Genomic DNA, 15,202 nt, shown 5'->3' on the forward strand with positions numbered 1-15,202 from the left:
ACTGCATCTATAAATCTCAGGTACTAATCCCTGTTCTTATTTCTGGAAATTATCACGCTATGTTAGGTCCCCTTCCAAATCCAGAGATTAAACCAGAGCGTTTAAGAGAATTTTTTCCATCTTACTTTCACACAAAACCCATAGGCGCTGGAAGAAAACCTCAGCCTAAAGAGAAAGTTGTAGAACAAAAAGATGCATCGAGTTCGACGGATATTGGAGAGTTGGACTTAGCCTATCTGAATTATCCCAGGATATTTAGAACTTGCCCATGGTCGAAAGATCCTTCTGACTACGTATCTTGGTTAGATAAAATCGAAAAAGTTAAAGGGCCTTTTTGGAAAGAGGTAGGCATTTTCGACCTTATCCAGTTGTCGAGAGTAGGACCCAATATTTGTCCAAATATGCTTTTGGCTTCTCTCTACTTTTGGGATAGTACTTACAACACCTTTCACCTTCCTTGTGGGATGGTTACGCCTACCCTTTTCGACGCAGCAGCCATTGTTGGTCTTCATCCCAATGGTATAGATTTCGACCCTACTGTCTTAAATGAAGATACCATTGCTTTCGAGACTAGCCTTGCACCCTACTCCTTATTCATGTCCTATTATCACGATAAGAGTACTGCTGAAGTTTTAGATGTCGAACATATAGCTTTTCTAACACTGTGGCTATCCAAATATGTGTTCTGCTCTCGCTCTCTTCAAGTTGCCAAGAGATTTATCACCATAGCCAATCAGCTTCATGCAGGCACGAAACTATGCTTGAGCGAAATGATTCTGGCGAACCTTTATGAATCTCTGAGTGAGAGCGTACATTTTTTAAAAAACACCAAAACCCAAGGGAAGATCAACTTATCAGGACCTTTCTGGCTCTTGCAATTATGGCTCAATGTCACGTTTGAAGCCAATCTTCCTGTAGCACCAGAAATAGATGAAGAAGAAGTACAAAATAGGACTGTCGAATGGCCAAGATTAGTGCTAATAACGCCAACTGATGAAGGAATCAGCCTTCGACAAGCTTTTAAAAGCTATGTTATGATGTTTGCTAAAAGTCATCAATTTACTTCGACCATGGCACCTTTTGCTGATAGAAAAATCGGACCTAAGTGGTTTACCCAACAACTGCCCTTGGAGATGCAAAAGGACGAAAATACATTTCTGAATGTTTGGGAATCGTTCTTAACCCCTAGGCTCCTTTTTTCTTATCGTAACACCACTAAAAACCAAATTGCTTTGATAGTTTATCAACCCAACCTTGTTTCTAGACAGTTTGGTCTGATCCAAATCAAACCTCAACCTATATTCCCCAAAAAGGGGTCCATCATCTTTTATAACTCCCTTCACACTGAAGACGAAGGCAAAGAGCTGTCGAAGAAACTAGCTGATGATTCTCTCGACATTCGACCAGTTATTTTTCGACCATCATTCCTATGCACTCCTGAGTTTGATGAATGGTGGAAGGATTATTATTCCAACAAATTTTTCGACGTAGCTGCTTTTGCTACACATTTGACAAATGCTTTCGCTTTTGTGCAGGATCGGACCAGAAAAGGTATTCAACGACATATTAAGGAAATACAGAAATTTCAAAAATATTTTGAAACTGCGTATAGACCTGATGATCTTAGTCGAACCATATGCGAAGCAGCGGCTGAATTAAAACGCAAATTGACAGAGAAGTTTAAAAAACTGTCATTGCCTTCCAATCTTTCACCAGAGGCGCGCTATGACCTGGCTTTCATTTGTCATCCACCAAAGTTTCCTCCTTTGCCAACTGCTGACTTTGGGGTGGCGTTTGGTTTTCCACTTCCAGACTGGTTCCTTTGTGGGGATTTTATGAAAATTCTTCGTCAAAAGTATCAAAAACCTGCTGAGCGTGTGGTTCCGACTAAGTATCATCTGGGCGAATATCCAGGACACCTTCATATTGGAATAGAACACGTTCGCGTGGAAGATCCCATTCTTGAAGGTGTTCACAGAAAAACATGATTTTTCCTCCTGTTATTCTAACTGTCTTATCATGTCTCTCTTATATTTGTTTCTGAATTTTCTTTCTTTCCTTAGCCGTGAAGATCCCTGCTAAGAAAGCTGTTGTCGAAGCGTCGCCCAGTACTGCTAAGAAGCCTTCGACAAAAGTACAAAACTTTTTCTCTTCTTATTATTTTCCTTCCATTATTCAAAACTAACTGGCTTTGGCCTGTATGACTTAGGTAAGTCGAAAACCCCCAACAATCCAAAAGAAGAAGAGTGAAGAGGGGAGAGAAGAGGATAAAGTCCCTAATGAAGAGTCTGGTGACGAATCTCCAGAGTTGATCCCTCCCCCTCAAAAGAAGAAGAAACTCACGAAGGTCTCTTCCCAAAGATCCATCGTTAACCCAATCAGGAAGGATTCCGCCAGTACTCCTCCTGCTAAACCTCAGTCGAAAGATACGGGGCGTGGGAAATCCGGCTTTAATACTGAAATTCCTGAGGTAATTTTTTATTTCGACAGCATATGTTCACCTTTCCTACATCTTTTCTTCTAAATCTTAGAATTTATTTTTAGGAACAAGTGGTTGTCGAAAGAACGCCCGAGAAAATTCTGGAGGAAACAGCCCCAGAGGAAGATATCCCCACAAGTGACCATGATATGCAAACCGTAGAAGAATTCGACACTACAGTGGGTGAAGCTTCTGAAGATGAATCTCCTCCTCATCCAGGATTACATGTTGCACCTCAGGGTGATGATATTGAAATGGAGGTTGTGGTCGAAGATGATCCTGAAGATGGAGCTGCCAGAGATGGGGACAGCCAATCGAAACGAACAGAGGTTGAGCATACTTCGACGCGAAACACTCCACCTGCTCCTGACCGGGCCCAAGGGAGTGGCAAATCAACTGGTTCGACCAGTTTCTCTCGCGAGGAGCTTGAAAATATCAAAGTGCAAAGACCCTTGGAGTATCTGAAAGCCATGCTTAGCACCCGTTTTAATTTTCAGGATTCTTCGCAGAGTAGTTCGACCACTTCTGGGGCAACTTCTGAAGCACCATCACTTGGCAACCTCCTGACCAAAATCAAAACGAAAATCCTTGATGTCGATTTGTTTAAAGTCTTGGAAGAAAATTCCCTTGCTCAAATTGGTCTTAAGAAAATTTTGAAGCGAGTGAATGTCCTGGAAGCTTCTGCTGAGATTGGAAGTTTTGTGATGGAGCTGATGACTCTTATTGACTTGGCCACTGCAGATCTCCATCGTCAAAGGGATCTTACCAATCAAATCTCCTCCAAGTCTGAAACTCAAACTGCTGAATGGGATGCTGTTTCGACTTCGACTGACAAAGTTTCAAAATTGCAAAAGCTCTCTGAAACGTATGTCGAAGAAGTTGCTGCTTGCAATGACAATATTCAAAAATGGAAAACACAGATAGCAGCACTTCAAGAAAAGATCTCTCAAGAGGAGAAACGTAAGGCATCCATTCAGCAACCCAAGCAGAGCGAGATTGACGAAGAATTGAGGGTGGGTATTCGACATGCAGAGAAAGCCCATCAACTTAGTCAGGAGATTGAGGCTCTCTCTACTCACAAAAGTCTTTGTGATCATCGACTCCAACTCCAGAGGCAGAAGTTCGCCACTTTGAAGGATACTTTTGCCAATTTTAATTTTTAGTCGAATTTATTTAGCAACTCTCAGCCCTTTGAGGCTTTCTTTGTAATAACTTTTGAATGCCATTTTTATTTGGCCCATCTTATCACCATTATGTTTTGCACTTATTATGTTACTACTTTTACTTCCTGCAATATAGGCTTATATTTTTTCAAATACTTGCCATTTATTCTTAGGATTCTCTTATCCTTCTCTATTTCTTCTATTTCGTACGCGCCGTTCGAAAATGTTCTCAAAACCTGGAAAGGTCCCTCCCATTTAGGAGACCACTTTCCCATCAATTTATCCTTTCGATCCATAGGAAGGATTACTTTCCACACAAGGTCACCTATTAAGAAGGTCTTGAATCTTACTCTCTTGTTGTAAAACCTTTCGACTCTCTTCTTTTGTCTTCTTATTAGGTCTAGCGCGCGCAGCCTTTCCTCATCTAACTCAACTAGTTCGTCCATCATCATACTCCAATATGTATCTGATGGGATTTCATGATGCCTTTGCACTCTAACTGACTGCAGATATATTTCGACTGGCAAAACTGCATCATGTCCGTAAGTCAACTTGAATGGAGTCGAATTCGTTGCCTCTTTGGGGGACGTTCGACAAGCCCACAAGGCTTGATCCAAAGTCTTATGCCAATTTCTAGGTTTTTTCCCCCACATGCTTCTTAATCAAGTTTATCACTACCTTGTTGGCTGCTTCAACTTGCCCATTTGCTTGAGCGTAGTAAGGTGTCGAAGTAAGGAGCTTAAAACCTGTTTCTTGCGCAAATTTCTGCATGTTTTTACCGGTGAACACAGATCCTTGATCTGTTGTTATTGTCTCAGGTATCCCAAATCTGTAAATTATGTATTTTTGGATAAAGTCTATGACTGCTTCTTGATCCACATTCGCCAATGGTATAGCTTCAGTCCATTTTGTGAAATAGTCTATCCCAACCAAGATGTACCTTTGCCCTTTTGAGGAAGCTGGTCGAATTTCCCCGATCAAGTCCAACGCCCATCCTCTGAATGGCCAAGGTTTTATAATTGAGTGCAACTCACTTGCAGGGACGTGGGGTATGCCTGCATGTACTTGACATTCCTGACAACCTTTTGCGAATTCGACACAGTCTTTCAGCATGGTTGGCCAATACATTCCTTGTCGAAATAATAGCCACTTCATTTTGTGACCTGCCTGGTGTGCGCCACACGCTCCACTGTGTACATTCGACAAGGCTATGTAGGCTTCGTCCTCACTCAGGCATTTCAACAAAACTCCTTCTACAGTCTTTTTGAACAATTCATTTCCCAAAAGTACGTAACTCAAAGCTCTGTATTTTATCTTTCTTTCTGCTTTCTGATTTGGGTCTTGTAGATAATCCTTGATAGGCTTTCTCCAGTCTGTTATCCCTGAATCATCTATGTTGAATATCTCAAAGTTTTCTTCGTCACCGTATCCTAATCTTATTGACTCTAGATCTGATGGGGATAACTTGGTGGATACGACTCTTCTTCTGACTTTAATGGCTTCTTCTAACTTTTCCTTCGACACTTTGTATCCGGATGCTAGTTGAGCAAGATCGTTCGCTTCTTGATTCTCCAACCTGGGAATGTGCCTGAAGACGACATTGTCGAACGCCTTGAGAAGTCTATTGGCTATTACGAAGTACATGATTAAATTTTCTTTCACGCACTTATACTCTTTCGTCAACTGCTTTATTACCAGTTCGGAATCACCCATTATTTCGACTCTCGTTGCCCCCAATTTCAACAAGATTTCAAGTCCGGCGATCAAAGCTTCGTATTCTGCTTCATTGTTTGAACACAGACTTTCAACTTTGTACTTGAATTTTGTTGGAATTTTTTCAGGAGAAATAATCAACATCCCAACGCCAGTTCCATTTTTATGACTGGAACCGTCGAAGTACAGTTTCCAAGGTTCTAGTTCGACGTATTCCACATCTTCGTTTATAGAGTGGTCCGCTATGAAATCAGCGACCACTTGTCCTTTCACCGTTTTTAAAGGCAGATATTTCAAGGAGTATTCTGTTAAAGCTAAAGCCCACTTTCCAATTCGACTATGTAAAATAGATTTAGATAACATATACTTTATTACGTCGAAATGGGAAGAAATATATACATCGACTGGTTTTATATAATGCTTCAATTTCATACAAGAGAAATATACACATAGGCATAGCTTTTCTATAATGCTATATCTAGTTTCGGCATCATTTAGGACTCTACTGAGATAATAAGTGGCTCTTTCGACGCCATTTTCATCTTCTTGACACAACATACTTCCTAATGTTTTGTCTGATGCCGAAATGTACAATCTCATACTTCTTTTTCTGCAAGGAGACATCAGGATCGGGGGACTAGCCAGGTATTCCTTGATTTTGTCGAAAGCCGCTTGCTGTTCTTGCCCCCATGCGAAGTCTTCCTTCTTTAGTCGAAGCAGAGGAGAGAAAGCTTGTGTCTTCCCACTGAGGTTGGAGATGAATCTTCTGAGAAAGTTGATTTTCCCTAGCAGAGACTGCAACCCCTTTTTGGTTGATGGCGCTTTCGCTTCCATTATGGCCTTGGCTTTATTTTCGTTTATTTCGATCCCCTTCTTATGGACCACAAAGCCTAAGAAATCACCCGCCTGCACACCAAAAGCACATTTAAGTGGGTTCATTTTCAAACCAAACTTCCTCATCCTTTCAAAGGATTGTCGAAGATGATCTATATGATTTTTTCCTGAAACAGACTTAATCACAATGTCGTCAATATACACTTGCATGAAAGTTTCGATGAAGTCATGAAAGATGGAATTCATGGCGCGTTGGTAAGTCGCTCCAGCGTTCTTTAAACCAAAAGGCATTACTACCCATTCGTACGTTCCTATGGCTCCAGGACAACGGAAAGCCGTTTTAGGAACATCTTCTTCAGCGATAAAAATTTGGTTGTAGCCAGAGTATCCGTCTAACATACTTAAGTACTCATGGCCGGCTGCAGAATCTATGAGCATTTCTGCCACTGGCATAGGATATTCATCCTTTGGGGTAGCCGAGTTTAAGTCTCGAAAATCAATGCATACCCTAAGCTTGCCATTTTTCTTAATTACTGGAACAATATTTGCAATCCATTCGACATACCTGGTTGTGCGGATGAACTTGCATCTTAGAAGTCTTTCGACCTCTTCTTTTATTTTCGACAGGATTTCTGGTGCGAAGCGTCTCGGAGTCTGCTTTACTGGCTTCTTTCCTTCCATTATTGGCAACTGCATTTCGACCAGACTTCTGTCAAGACCAGGCATTTCGTCATAATCCCATGCGAAGCAGTCTTTGAACTCTTTCAGCAACTGGACTATTTCGACCTTGAACTGGGGGTCCATTTTTGCGCTTATGTACGTTGGTCTACGTTCTGCCCCCACTCCTAAGTTTATTTCTTCTAAAGGATCCTGCGCCACCATCTTCTCGTTAGTTGACACTGGATCTTTTTCGAACCCCAGAGGTTCGTCGTCGTAAATGGCGTCAAGCTTTTGGTGTTGCCATCCGCCCATTTGGTTGGTGACATGATCTTCCGCAACGTCTTCTTGGGGACATTGTTTGTTGGAGTTCTCTTGGTTGGCTTCGACAACCATATTTTTTACTTCAGCCTCAAGGGCCTCTTTTAATTTGTTTTCGGCTATGTAAGCCGTAATCTTTTCGATCGCTGATTGTTCACTCGTCATCGTCAAATTCACTACCCCATCCCATCGGCGCTATATGAGTGGTTCCCCACATGTAAGTTTCACCAATCACTTCTTTATCCCACTGGAAACCATGCGTTGGATGCAGGTACATGGAACAATAGGCATTGTCTGTCGTCTTCAAGTCGAATTCTGCCGGGCTGCAGGGAGGTATATGAGCCAGGTTTTTGTGGAAGCTTTGGCTGTTGACAGTGTTCACCTCGGTCATGAAGTAGCTTTGGTCAGCCTCGATGTTTTCGACGATTCCATCTGGCCTCCATATGGCTATCCGCTGGTGCATTGAAGAGGGTACAGCTCCTACGCCGTGAATCCACTCCCTACCAAGCAGCAGGTTGTAGTTGGCTTTCGAAGCGATGACTATGAACATTGTAGGCCTTGTTATGGTTCCTACAGTTAAGTTCACTTGGATGACTCCCATAGTTGTTCCTATCTTCCCTTCGTAATTCGACAGCACCATGTTGTGAGGCTTCGCGTCCGAATCGTCTTTTCCAATCTTCTTCAGCATGTAGTGGGGCATTAAATTCACTGCCGCTCCCCCGTCCACCAGTATCTTATTCACACCAACATTTTCCACCTTTCCTTTTATAAACAGAGGTTTCAAATGTGCTTTCATGGAGTCGTCTGGTCTTTCGAAGAAAGCGTTCTGCTCTTCGACGCATCCGTTGTTCATCACGTAGTAGCAGACGGGCTTGTGTGCCATTGTTTCTTCTTCCATTTCGTCTCCTTCATCCTCAATTTCCATGACTCTATCATAGTCTCTAGGGAGAACAGAGACCACGTTGCAAATCACGTTGAAGGATGCTTCTGAGTTAGAGTTAAAACTGTCGGTTACTTCATCATCTTCCTGCATCTTCTCCTTCGACGCCACCGATTCGACAACTCTGCTAGGATTGATCTGGAGGGGAGTCTCTTTCCTGCTCCTTGTCTGACGATTGTTTCTAGATTCTGCTTCGTCTGGACCATTTGTGTCCTTTTTTGCCATCTCTATTTCTGCCCTCTTCTGCCTTTGGAACCTCCTCCATTGGGATCTGGACATGGGATTTTTGCCTTTGTAATTCTCTGAAGGGTACGGTCTTGGCTTGTGTTTTTCCATTTCCTTCTTGCCCTCCATCGACGCGCCTCTCTGAACCTCAAACCTCCCCCATTTCTTCTGCCCCTGGGCGTCTCTAATGGGTTGAACCCATTTGTCGTCCATTGCTTTGTCAGATGGTTTATAGGTGTTCTGGCGTCTCTCTCCGTGCCTCCACTGGTGGTGATCACTTCTCCTTGGGTCATATCTCACTGTTCCCCAATTCTCTTTCCTCTTGGTCTTATCCACCGCTTCCAGGTTGGTTGCTGCCTTCCTATCGAAGACTGCGCTGCAACGTGGGCACAACATTACTTCGGTTTTCATCCTTTGGCACCTCTTGATGAATTCCATTAAGTTTTCCTCCTCTCTAGGATACGCCAGCCTTTGGTACTCTTTCTGACGACGATCTTCGCCCTCTTCGACCTGGTCCTTCTGAGATATTTCTACCATATTTACCCCAACATTTCGTTCGTCGGCGATGCTTAATTCGTTCATCTTCCTGATGAGCCTCTCTTCTTCGCCTTCGACGCCTTTTGGTGTCTGGTCGAACTCTTTCTCTGAGCAGCAGCACCAAGATATGGTCCTGGGACCATGTTTGCAACAGCATTTGTTCCAATTTCTTCTGGGGTCTTCCATTGTCCTACGCAGAATCCCACTGATCATGGGCTTCGAAGGACCGTTAGCGGCTTCCGCTTTGATTTTTGTGACTTCTTTACTGAAAGGCCCCATAGTGTTGACGCAGTTGGCGATATCACCTTTCTTCGTTTTGTTAGAATCAAGGCCTTCAGCAGCCTTGTTTTCAATCGCGAGGTCTTCAGTCGCCCTCTCCTTCGTATTAGGGGAATGCTCAATTGCGTCGACTGTTTCCTCATTGTTTTCTGAAGAAACATCTCCCCAACCGCTTGGTTGGATTGTGTTGATGTCGATCTGAGAGCTTGCCGGCGCATTGTACTTCACAAGATAATCATATTTCCCACTTGGCTGTCCCAAGCGGTCCCAATTCTCCTCTTGTCGAAACTCCACATTCTCGACAGCATTGTCACCGTCCTTCTTGTCAAAACCTTCAGTAGTTTCTATTCTTTTCTGGCTTGCGAGATCATCAACAATCTCGACCATGTTGACATTTGCGTCGAAACTTCCAGGGGCTTCCACCATTTCCAAATTGCCATCAGGAGCAACTTCGGCCTCTACCATGTTTACGACGGATGGTTCAGCGTAGTGGGCTTCGACTGCTTGCATAGGATTCGAATCGATCTTCATCTGTTGTTTTGGTTTGTCACCAAACTTCAGCCTTCCGTCACGGATAGCATTTTGAACGAGATCCCTGAAAAGGAAACAACGAGACGTCTTATGGCCGAGAAAATTATGGTATTTACAAAAACCTCTCTTTTTCTGTTGTTCCATAGGCGGTTCTTTAGCGCCTGGTGGTTTTATTAACTGACCATCTTTAACCAACAGATCGAAGATTTCGTCACATTTGGTGATGTCGAACGTATAAGTCCTTTTGGGGAACTTATCGTTGGTTTCGACTGGGTTTCCGTTCGACGGAGTTAGTACTTTGCACGAATAAGGTGGGCCTTGCTTTAGTTCTGCTAGGTCAATCTCTTGTTCGTCGAAATTATTTGGTTCGTTTTCGTCGAACTCATCGTCTTGGCGAACCCCTACGTAGGCTACCCTCTCCTTTTTATTCTTATTTGCCCTGAATTTTTCGTCCCTTAACCTTTCGACCTGTCTCACTCTATCCGCTAATTGTGCCATATCCCTCAGATACTGGGTATCTAGTTTCTTCCTTATAGAATAATCTAGTCCCCCTGCGGCCATTTCGACCAACTCATGTTCTGGCACTGGGGTGAAACATCTAGCCTTTAGCAACCTGAACCTATTTAAATAATCATCTATTGGTTCGGAGTGTTTTCTCTTGACACTGGCTAATTCTTTCAGACTTATTTTTGTTTGTCCCATGTAGAATTGTTCATGGAACAGCCTTTCTAATTGGGTCCACGTGTATACTGAGTTTGCAGGCAACGATGTAAACCAAGTAAACGCGTTTTTTGTTAAGGAACTAGGGAAATATTTTATTTTCAAATTTTCATTACGGGCTATCTCCCCTGCCTCGATCAGATAACGTGCCACATGTTCTATAGTGGACTCACTAGTGTCCCCTGAGAACTTTGTGAACTTAGGGACTTTCCATCTTGGTGGCAGTTCTTCTTGCAGAATATATTCTGATAGTGGGGATGCGTAACTAGGCCTTTGTAAACCCATGTTCATCCCATTTTGTGCCATTATCGTTTCGACCATGGCTGCCAAATTGTTTTCGACAGGCGGATTATTATACCGTATCCGTTGTTGCAATACGGCATCCGCGTCCTGGCCTCTCTGGATTACTATCCTTCTAGGCTCTTGTGGAATGGGGATTTCGACACGAGGCTGTTCGACTACATCCTCTTGGTTTCTGACGTTTGTTTGAGGATTGTCCATCGGTATCTGGTTTATCGTAGGTTCTTCCTGGACCGCTACCACTGGGTTATGAATCACTTGTTCTCTGTGTCGAGTTTGAGGGACTCCAAAGAAATCAGCAATGCGCGTCATTTGCGCTGCCAACACTTGGTTTGTTTGAGTGGTGTTCTGTATTAGTGGATTAAACACCGCTCCCATTTGTTGCGTCAACATTTGGACCATATCATGATTACTCTCGTCCATCTGCTGTCTAATTACTTGCGCCGAATTATTTGTTATCGGCGGCACGTAAAGTGGTTGTTGATTCAGTCTACTCATGTTTCCACCATATCCTGACCCTTGTAAGGGTGAAGACACGTTGGCCATCGAATCTGAATATATTAACGGGGAGTTATGTAAATTTTCCATCACCGAAGTTGGCATTCCGAAGGGTTGTTCCCTACCAGGCGGAGGCATGGTAAAATTTGTTACAAAAGGCCTAGAAGTGTTTCCCACAGGAGGGGGTGTCCCAATGGGCATTTGTTGTGCCCTGAAGGAAGAACTAGGCGCATTTTGCGATATCGAAATCGCTGGCATTGATCCTGTTGACGAAGGTACAGCCCCTGACACAGGGACCGATCCTATATTGCCTTCTGTCGAAGGGACAGGGTTGGATACTGGGATGGATTCGTTTGAATTATTTGGCTGGTTCGCCATTTTCCTTACTCTTGTTCTTTTTGGTATTTCTACTTCGGATACGGCTAATTTACCGCTTCTCAGTCTCATACAATGAGGAACAAATTTTGATTAGTGATTATCCAAATTTCTAGATTTCTGCACTGTCCCACTGGGCGTGCCAATTTGTTCGCAGTTGATTTTGGCGAACAACCTCTGGTTTTCCAAAACTTGTCGAATTGGGTCACTTGCAGGATCAACCACACAAATCCTAGGACATGTGCAGATCTAGATGGTCTTTGAGATGTCTAGAATCATTTTCATATCTTTCATTTTTTGTTCCCTAAGTGTTTTACGTCGAAATATGTTGATTAAAACGTGAAGTGGATGTAAATTTAACAAGATAAAGTAAATGGCGGAAAATAACTGATGAAATGTAAAGTGTCGAAAAGTAGAAAATACAGAAAGATAAATGACTGGAAAACATAAAAGAGATTTGTAAAGAACTTTAAACTTTATAGAATAAACTTTGAAGGAATTGGTGTTTGTTTACACATACATGTTCCAAATATGACTCTTTTCTCTCACACGGGTACTTTGAGTGTTTTCAGGAATTTTGTACAAGTAAATCTCCACACCTTTTTCGATAACAACTACCCTATTTATATACAAATAACATAACTGTTATTAACGACTAAATCCTAAAACTGTGACACTTGGCTTTCTTCCTTTCGCCAGATGCTTCCACGCGTCTTCTGCCAAACGTTACAACTTTTCAAATTCAAATTTACACTTTAAGTCGAAAGGACGTCTTCTTTCAGGATGTTTGTCGAATTATCAATATACTGCAATGTTCTCCATGTCTGTCAAAAGTACTTTTCTAGCTGCAAATATCTTGTCGAAATGACAGAACCTCCATTTTGTCGAAATGTCGAACCATACTTATTAATCAAATCGTTTTATCCCATGTCATCATTTGTCGAAAAAGTCATTTTATACACCAAATCTCATGGCGTCGAAAACGCACGTATACACTTTGATGAAAGCAATTGAAGTTGTGTTTCCCAACTCGATTAATTTGCTATGTAGATTTCACATTAACAAAAACGTTGGTGCCAAATGTAAACAACATGTGGTGAATGACCTGCAAAAGACGATAGACACATTATGGATGGAAGTTGTCTGGGCTAGTGATGAGGTTGAGTATGGTCAGCGGTTGCATCAACTTGAGCAAGCATGTGTTGATTATAGTGGATTTATTAATTATGTGAAAGACACATGGTTGACTCCACATAGGCATAGATTTGTTGGAGCATGGATTAATCGAGTCCTACATTTGGGTAACACAACGACTAATCGGTACGTCTTATAATTTTGTATGTGTTATTTTTATATCTGATATTATTTTTATGTTTTTTTTATGTGTTATTTTCAATATCTAATGGTGTTTTTTATATCTGATATTTTTAGGGTTGAATCTGCTCATTGGAAGTTAAAGCAGATGTTAGGAAACAGTATAGGTGACATGGTCAAATGTTGGGAAGCCATGAGTAACAACTTGAGGTTACAACTGGGAAACATTAGAGCTTCATTTCAAAAGAGTTTTTACGAAGTTGAGCACGCGCACGTAAGTCCCTTTTATGGTTATTTGCGTGGTTCCGTATCTCGAGCTGCTTTGAGACGTATTGCTGAAGAGTTATTGAGAGTTGATTATGTTGGAACTAACAGGCAAATATGTGGTTGTACTCTTAGAACATCTTATGGGTTACCTTGTGCTTGTGAGTTAGGAAGATACAGAGTAGGTGGTATACCGATACCCATTGATGTTGTTCATGTTCATTGGAGGAAACTAACTATGGAAGTTGAGTTAGAGATAGGTGAAGATGATGGATCAGAGGTGGATATGACGGCTGCAATGGATGAGTTGTGGAGACGATTTAGGTCATTAGATGTTATTGGGAAAATGGCATTAAGGAGTAGGGTATGTGAACTAGCATACCCAACAATGACAACATTGTGTCCACCACCTGAGAAAATAAAAACCAAAGGAGGAGTGAAGAAGAAAGGGAAAAAACCAGCAGATTATGATGTTTATAGGGACCCTTCGTATCATGAGTATGTTGATAAGGCATCTCAATCTTCACAAAGGCAATCTCAACCATCACAGACTTCGAAGAAGATCAAATTATCAAAGAAGCAACCACAATTCATTGTTCAATTTCCTAATCATATTAGGTCATACATTGAAGATGTAGTTAATGTTGAATCAGATGGTAATTGTGGATTTAGAGTCATTGCATCATTGCATGGATATGGTGAGGATGGTTGGCCAATGGTTCGCAGAGAGTTGGGGTTGGAAATAATAGACAAGGATAGGTCAACTTTGTATGACAAGTTATTTTCTAATCGGTTGTCAGCTGTGAGAGAATCTTTGATGATAGAATCGTTTGGTTCACAGCCACCTGAAAAATGGATGAGTCTACCAGATATGGGTTACTTGATAGCGAATCGTTATAATGTTGTACTTGTCTGTTTAGGCAATCCGTGCATCACTTTCTTTCCGATGACAAGTTCACATTCACCAAATGTCTCTATTTATTGCATTGGTTTTGTTAACCAGAATCATTGGGTTCAGGTACGTATTTATATGTCTAAATATTTTAATTATTTCAGTTAATATTTTATGTTATATGACTTAATCTTTTAATTATTTTACTTTATCAGGTTAACATGAAAGAGGGGTTTCCATTGCCACCGGTCACATTAGATTGGAAGAAATTTCGTTCTCATATAGCAACTACTTGGATGCTAGGATTTGCAGGACGTATGCAACATTGGAAATTTCGTTCTCATATAGCAACTACTTGGATGCTAGGATCACAGCGACAACACTCTGATGGTAACTGATCCAATCAACATCAATATCCGTCGCCATCATACAATCCAGAGGTGGGGATGGAACATACTGCCTATACCCGAACTGACGTAAACATCTATCAGGCAAGTATGGAACAACTGTTTCACCCCACTTCAAACAGCCTCTGTAAAGACATATCTCATCAAATACACGCCATGCTCTATGATCCTCAAATGGTCGCCAGATGACGTCGGTAGGTGTCAGCTCGTCCAAAATAGGTCGTAAATCATCGACCTTCAGGACTCCCTGTCTATACGACCATCTCATCGCTCGGGGAAGACCACAGTTTCCAGCAGGATTCCAATTCTCCCCTCTTTTTCCAACAGTTGGAAAATACTCGTGAATCCAACACTGTTACAAAATAAAAACATAATAAATAAAACAAATTAAGTTACAATATTTTATAAAATGAATCCAACACTTAATTAACAAAATTAAATTATATACCTGTAGGAGAGTAGGATATCCACCGAGCTGTTTGCAACTGTACATGGACGCATCTCCAAGATATCGGTAGAGGGTAACTAGTGCAGCTGCTCCCCAACTATATCCTGAACATCCATCCAAGTCCCTAAACAGGAGGAGGTATCGTGCCTCTACAAGTGTAAAGGTCTTATCAGCAAATATGGTGGAACCCACCAACATCAATAGATATGCTCTAGTCGCATATGTCCAGCTGGAAGCAGCTCTATGATGTACGAATATATCATATAACCACTCCAACTTGTAATACGACCCCCTGCAGCTCCGAA

The 15,202-nt window shown here is 41.9% G+C and overlaps 2 protein-coding genes across 2 annotated transcripts; both read left to right on the forward strand.

Annotated features, from left to right (window-relative positions):
- The first annotated feature begins 464 nt into the window (after window positions 1-464).
- On the forward strand, window positions 465-2,993 carry LOC127094846 (uncharacterized). The gene is made up of 5 exons (XM_051033618.1): window positions 465-618; window positions 2,064-2,134; window positions 2,210-2,470; window positions 2,545-2,878; window positions 2,977-2,993. The coding sequence occupies exons 1-5, from the start codon at window positions 465-467 to the stop codon at window positions 2,991-2,993; spliced, it is 837 nt and encodes a 278-aa protein (XP_050889575.1).
- A 10,529-nt stretch (window positions 2,994-13,522) lies between these two features.
- On the forward strand, window positions 13,523-14,440 carry LOC127094847 (uncharacterized). Its single transcript, XM_051033619.1, has 2 exons — window positions 13,523-14,168; window positions 14,258-14,440. Exons 1-2 carry the CDS (start codon window positions 13,539-13,541, stop codon window positions 14,438-14,440), a joined length of 813 nt encoding a protein of 270 aa, XP_050889576.1. The 5' UTR covers window positions 13,523-13,538.
- The last annotated feature ends 762 nt before the right edge of the window (window positions 14,441-15,202 follow it).

The sequence above is a fragment of the Lathyrus oleraceus genome, chromosome 6, assembly GCF_024323335.1.
Source record: "Lathyrus oleraceus cultivar Zhongwan6 chromosome 6, CAAS_Psat_ZW6_1.0, whole genome shotgun sequence".
NCBI classification, from domain to species: Eukaryota; Viridiplantae; Streptophyta; class Magnoliopsida; order Fabales; family Fabaceae; genus Lathyrus; species Lathyrus oleraceus.